The sequence below is a fragment of the Brachyhypopomus gauderio genome, chromosome 21 (assembly GCF_052324685.1).
Source record: "Brachyhypopomus gauderio isolate BG-103 chromosome 21, BGAUD_0.2, whole genome shotgun sequence".
Taxonomy (NCBI): domain Eukaryota; kingdom Metazoa; phylum Chordata; class Actinopteri; order Gymnotiformes; family Hypopomidae; genus Brachyhypopomus; species Brachyhypopomus gauderio.
In genome coordinates, this window is record NC_135231.1 from 1507892 (window position 1) to 1512657 (window position 4766).

General features: G+C 49.9%; 1 protein-coding gene across 2 annotated transcripts in view; it reads right to left on the bottom strand.

The window, feature by feature from the left end:
* Window positions 1-225: 225 nt before the first annotated feature.
* The window catches only part of arhgap46b (Rho GTPase activating protein 46b), a 65752-nt gene continuing 61211 nt past the window's right edge, over window positions 226-4766 (bottom strand). For both annotated transcript variants that reach the window (XM_076983672.1, XM_076983673.1), the window contains 4 exons: window positions 4408-4607; window positions 2936-3027; window positions 2505-2674; window positions 226-2380 (listed from right to left, as the gene is read on the bottom strand). In XM_076983672.1, the coding sequence (XP_076839787.1) occupies window positions 2186-2380; window positions 2505-2674; window positions 2936-3027; window positions 4408-4607 (657 nt within the window). In that variant the 3' untranslated portion in view covers window positions 226-2185. The remainder of the gene's footprint in view (window positions 2381-2504; window positions 2675-2935; window positions 3028-4407; window positions 4608-4766) is intronic.

The following is a 4766-nucleotide window of genomic DNA, read 5'->3' on the forward strand; positions in this document are numbered from 1 at the left end:
TCAGAGTCACTGTGTGTGTGTGTTTGAGTGTAGGGGTTGGTGGGGCTTAGACCATCTGTACATAATTTACCTTATGGTCTGAAACTGATATAAGCTAAATATTTCAGAAGCAACTGCCATGTTAGGCAACAGAAGATAACCAGTGTCGTTATATATATTTTTTGATGTGACTGTATGTGAGGGAGGAATTAAGCAGAGAAAAAACATGGCCAGGACACTCCTGCATACAATTGCACAAATGTACAGACTTTATTCTCTCACACATGGATGGAAACCGAAAGGCACGTCATGCGTGTGTTGCCGTGGCAGCCGGCGACTGTTGTACGCATGCCATGATTTACACTCAGTGTCACAGCTCATCAGTCCCTGCAGGAGTGACAGCCACCCAGACAGGGAGTCAACAGCTTACAGTTGCTAGGTGACGATTCTCCACTACAGTCCTTTTCACCGTTCAACATGATTGCCCAAAAGAAAGGGGGGATTATAATCAGAGCAAGATATAACACACAAACCTGAACAGACTCAAGAAGTATGAAGTGGGAGAAACACGTATTAAGTATTGGAGAGCACGGATGTTCACATGTACATCAAAAGAGAGACGTTCCAGTGGCATGAACCTGCTGTTTTGACCTCTAAGAAGGCGGAGCCTTTCCATTGTCCCAAGGGGCGGGCGCTGTATTACGTCGTCCAATCAGGTTGCTCGTTGCGCTTCAGAAAGCATGGGCCACAGAGATGTACGGCTGTGGAAGCAATGCCCTGAAGTGCTCCTGCTAAGTCAGCGATTAATGCTGGAGAGGTTCTCTCGACCGCGGGGCCCCGGCTGGGTTAGCTGTCTCGCCTTCTCCCCAGCAGTGGTGTGGGAGACGTCTGGGGCTGCTGGAAACGTCTGACAGCACACTGTCTGGTGCGCCAGGACCCAGACGTCCAGTTATGGCAACGTTGGAGTGGGGCTTGGACAAGCAGCTATCTCCAGGCTGGTGGAACTGACTCATTTGAGGCCCCCAAGCTTTAAAATAGAAGTGGGGGACGCAGTGTGTGTGTGTGTGTGTGTGTGTGTGTGTGTGTATGTGTGCATGAGCAAAGGCACTCTAGCGCAGCCTCTTGCCAAAACCACATGCCACCCAGGCCCCACACTGGACACTAAACCCCAAACTTAGACCACTGAGCTAAATACACTCCTCCTGTATCTCTCCATAACTGCTCTTCAGAAATATGCAATCCCCCCCCAACAACCTCCGTTTAACACTTCGGGGAATAGCGCAATAAGAAAACACACTTCCCAACCAATGCCAACGGAATCAAGCTTGCCAAGGTTTTCATGAGCCTCAGTAAAACGTTCTCAATTGGCATTTACTCAGTAGCCATGCTGCTCTGAATAACTATCAACAATGAGGAGTCCCTACTGAATACATGCCTTTCCACTGACCTGCTACGAGCTAAATATAGCAGGCTGGCCTAGTCGTTCTGTCTCAGGTGGAGAGAGGAGCCAGGCTCAGGTGCGGGGGGGATGTTGGTAGGCCGATGCCCCCCCCCCTCCATGCTCAACATTTAAACTAAGCAGAAAGGTCTCTCCAGCTTTCACATGATTACACCACATTAAATGACCACTGACATCTTTTAGGACCAGAGAGAAAGGCAACATGGCTGTCCCCAACTGACATCCAAACCCTACTTTTCAGAAAGGACAGAATTGGTAGCGATTGTCCAAGCAGCCGAACACCCCATCTGTTTTGTTCAGAGTTCTTCATAGTCATGTATGATCCACTTCACAAACTCCACCATGAGGCAGCTATGGAGGTGCTGAATCGGTGATAAACAGAGTTTGGGCAGCATCGCTCGCTCCTGAATCGGTTCAGCAGTTGCTGATTCCTGGTGAAGATTCCCACAGAATTAACTTGCCGGTGAATCCAACTGCAAACGTCAGCCGGATCTCTGGGTGGGTCAGAAAGCGCACAGCCGTCAGAGAAATCCAATGGCCGTTTCCAGGAGAAGCTTTGTTTAAGACATCAGCATCGTGTCTCGTTCTCTTCTCCAAGCTAAGAAAGACAGAGGCGAGCGAACAAGGATTCGTTATAGGTTACATGACCGTGGCTCTGAGTCCCAACGAGAGAGAGAGAGAGAGAGAGAGACAGGCGGCTCGGTGCTGATTGGATGAGCAGAGGGGTGAGAGGTCAGTGCTGAGGGGTCAGATGAGGTCCTTGACGAAGCTGGTGTCCAGGTGCACGATGAGTATGCGCAGGAAGGACATCTCTTTGCGTGTGTTCTCGAAGATGACCCGAGGCTCGTCCGACTGGCACCGCAGGCAGTTGGGGGCCATGACCATGGCCAGGTTGTTCACGTCCATCTTGGTCTTGCTTACGTTCACCGGCTGGGCGAACACCTGCGGGCAAGGAAGTAGTACTGGACAGGATGTATGTGGTCTAAGGGTGGTGATTATTGTCTGGATTAATAATGTGTGTGTGTGTGTGTGCGTGTGTGTGTGTGTGCTGGGTGGTTCGAGATACCTGTAAGAAGTGGATGAAATAACAGAGCACCAGTCTGTTGAGCTCTGGTAAGGACTGCACTACGCTGATGGCCGCCTCGGGATCCTCATAGTGACTGATGCACTGTTTATAGAACGTCTGAGGAATCACGGGCTCCTCCAGCTCTCTGTACCACAACTTTAACAGAGACGCTGAGGGAGGGGGGAGAGAGAGGGATGGGGGGGTATAGAGGGACAGAGAGGGGATCAGAGAGGGATAGAGAGAGAGGGAGGGGAGAGAGAGAGAGAGAGATTTCTATTACTCGTACTGTTCCACACTGTTCAAATGAAGATAAATGTAGAATTTATTTAGATAGATATTCGCATATAAAAGAAAACAGAGGTCAGAAAACACATAGCAAGTCTGTGATTAGATCACTATCAAATAATTAAAGTTTATAATAATCAGTTTACCTGGGACATTAGGGTCTGAGAGGTTTTCTGGAATTTTCCACTGGTCCACCTGAAGTTTGAGGGCATTTACTTCATCAATGTCTCCTGGTACCCTGCAGTATAAAAGCACCACTTATTATACGAACTGGTTAGTGCTAAAGTTTGTCATTTTGTGACAATCACCTGCCAGTAGGTGGCACTAGTTTACAGCAAGCAATCTGCCATTGATAATTGATCTTAGAATGGTACAAGACATGGCCTGATACGAACATTATTTTTTGTATATGGGTGCACATATATGCGACATTTTCCCAGTGTGGGATGCACCACACGTTCTCTGAATCGTTCACTGGAATAAGGATGTCAACTGCAACACCAGTCCTCAGACAGACAGTCTGTCTCTGTCTCTTTCGTGGGACGAAGGTCACCACCCTGCTGCTACACAATGGCACTAGCGAGAAGATCGAACGGAAAACATTTCGATGTGGGGTGTTGCTCAAAACTGCCCGAGCTGATGCAAAATAAGCCGCCAGTAACAATGTTCCTGGGAGGACTGACACTGGTCACGGGCATCATAACAACAGAGTATCAGCACACGGATAGGGAGAGATGGAAAGAATGTGTTTGTCTTTGCTCCATGCCTGTACACACACACACACACACACACACACACACACACACACACACGAGTTTAGGTCTCTCCATCTTATATCTCTGCAGTCAGTGGGATGTAAAAAGGCAAGAACTGACCCTGGATCAGCTCTCACGGTTCCAAGAAGTCTGATAAATATGGTCCATTGTGTTCTCATCCCTGCCACAGCTCAGAATAGAGACAGCACTGTAATTTAGGCTTCTTTGGCTATGATGCTCATTAAGGCAAAACCAAGCCTGATAAAAAAAGACCCACACATATCAGCTGGCCTCACACACAAACATACTTCTCTGTTTAAACGGTTAACGCAATTGATTTTATTCCTCCATTTACCAAGCGTCAAACAGAGAGGGATTTGTTTGGACAAACAGTGCTGGTGGGGACCACCCTGCCATCAGACTACCAGTGGGGGGCCACAAGAGTGGTGTGGGGCATTAGTCACTGGATTTTGTTGGAGCTGTATAACTGACTAAACATTTGTGGAGGAGAACTACTTAACTCTTCATTACACTGCCAGCTCTCTTGGTTGTACCGCTGTGGGAGGTTTTAATCGGCACTAAGATGCTGGGGGCAATCGCAGCCTAGCTGTAGCTTGGCCCTGTAGTTTGTCTTTTGACACTGCAGTCTGATGCTGTAGTTTCGTACTGCAGTTTGGCACTTTAGATTGCCGCTGTAGTTCGTGACTGTGATTCGGTGCTGTAGTTCGTGACTGTGATTCGGTGCTGTAGTTCGTGACTGTGATTCGGTGCTGTAGTTTGGCGCGTCCCTTTGCTGTTCTCTTGGCCAGACTTGCCTAAAGTCCCCAGCCAGCCACCGCTGCCTGGTCGGCTGAGCCGCTCACCTGAAGATGCCCTCGGTCTGGGCACCGCCCAGCGCCAGGACGCAGTGAGAGAGCTGCACCTGCACCCAGGGCAGCCTGCGCTGGGGGAAGAGCTCGCCCTGCCTCTCCATGATCTCCTCCAGGGCGCTGCCGAACAGGGAGGGCGTCACGATGGCGTTGCGCCCGTGGTCGATCTCGTCCAGCGTGGGTTTCCGCAGACCCTGCGTGGGGGAGGGAGAGAGAGAGAGAGAGAGAGAGAGAGAGGGCAATGGATCTGTGTCATTAAGACGAGGCACTACAGCAGGTGGCGCTAGAGCCCGTCAGTAAGCTGGGTGAGGAGGCTGCAGCGGGCGTTGGCCCTGCGTCCGTGTAGGGCGTAA